The 1,002-nt window shown below is 55.9% G+C and overlaps 1 protein-coding gene across 2 annotated transcripts in view; it reads left to right on the forward strand.

Annotated features, from left to right (window-relative positions):
* The first annotated feature begins 416 nt into the window (after nucleotides 1-416).
* Nucleotides 417-1,002, forward strand: part of DLG4 (discs large MAGUK scaffold protein 4) — a 176,499-nt gene continuing 175,913 nt past the window's right edge. For both annotated transcript variants that reach the window (XM_042475847.1, XM_042475850.1), the window contains exon 1: nucleotides 417-764. In XM_042475847.1, coding sequence (XP_042331781.1) covers nucleotides 735-764 — 30 coding nt within the window. In that variant the 5' untranslated portion in view covers nucleotides 417-734. The remainder of the gene's footprint in view (nucleotides 765-1,002) is intronic.

Below are 1,002 nucleotides of genomic sequence, written 5' to 3' on the forward strand. Positions count from 1 at the left end.
CCTCCCCCTCTCTCTTTCTCCCTCTCTTTCGCATTCTCGCCCTCCTCCACCTCCCTTCCCTCCTTCCCTCTTTCCTCGGAGAGGGGTCCTGCCTCTCTCTCCCTCCCCCCCATCTCAAGCCCCATCTCCTCTACTTCTGGCCTACCCCCTCTTTCTTCCCTTCTTCTTCTCCTCCCTCCCTCCCTCCCTCTTTTCCCTTCCCTCTTTCCGGCGCCACCCTTGGAAAGAAAAGGAGAGTCGGGGGTCTCTCTATCTCTCTCAAGGGGAAAAGGACCCTTCCCTTCCTTCCTTCCTTCCTTCCTTCCTTCCTTCCTTCCTTTCTCCCTCCCTTTCCCACATTCTCTCACTCACCCCCCCATTGCCACTCACCCTCCTTCTTTTCCTCCTCCTCTTTTTCTTTCCTCCTCCCTACCTCCCTACACACACACACACACACACACACACACACACAGGACCCCCCATTCCTCCCCAGCCCCCGATGCCAGGCTCCTGACCTGCGGGGGGGGGAAGGCACCAGGCTGGCCTTGGGCTGGCTGGCAAGGCTGGCAAGGGCACCCCTAGGACCCCCTCGCCCCCAGCCCAGCCCTCCTTCCCTGGCAGCCAGAGAGAGAGTGAGAGAGCTCAGCCTCAGCCTCGTGGAGAAAGTGGGGGAGGCCAGTGGGGATCCTGAACCCCAGACTATCTGATGTTCTACAGGCTTCGCCCAGCTAGGGGCTCGCCTCAAGGAAGAAGGGATGGATTGCTTGTGCATCGTGACCACCAAGGTAAGGCTGGAGGGGGCCGAGAAATCCCCATCTGCACTTCTCCATCCAGAGCTAGCCATCTCTAGCTATCTCTGCCCATCTCCCCCTCTATATCTATTTATTCATTTATCCATCCATCCATCCATCCATCCAATCTCTCTCTCTCTCTCTCTCTTCCAGTCATATATCCACCTGTCCTATCTATCTATCTATCTATCTATCTATCTATCTATCTATCTATCTATCTATCTATCTATCT

Source organism: Sceloporus undulatus, chromosome 6, assembly GCF_019175285.1.
Source record: "Sceloporus undulatus isolate JIND9_A2432 ecotype Alabama chromosome 6, SceUnd_v1.1, whole genome shotgun sequence".
In the NCBI taxonomy this organism is placed as follows: domain Eukaryota; kingdom Metazoa; phylum Chordata; class Lepidosauria; order Squamata; family Phrynosomatidae; genus Sceloporus; species Sceloporus undulatus.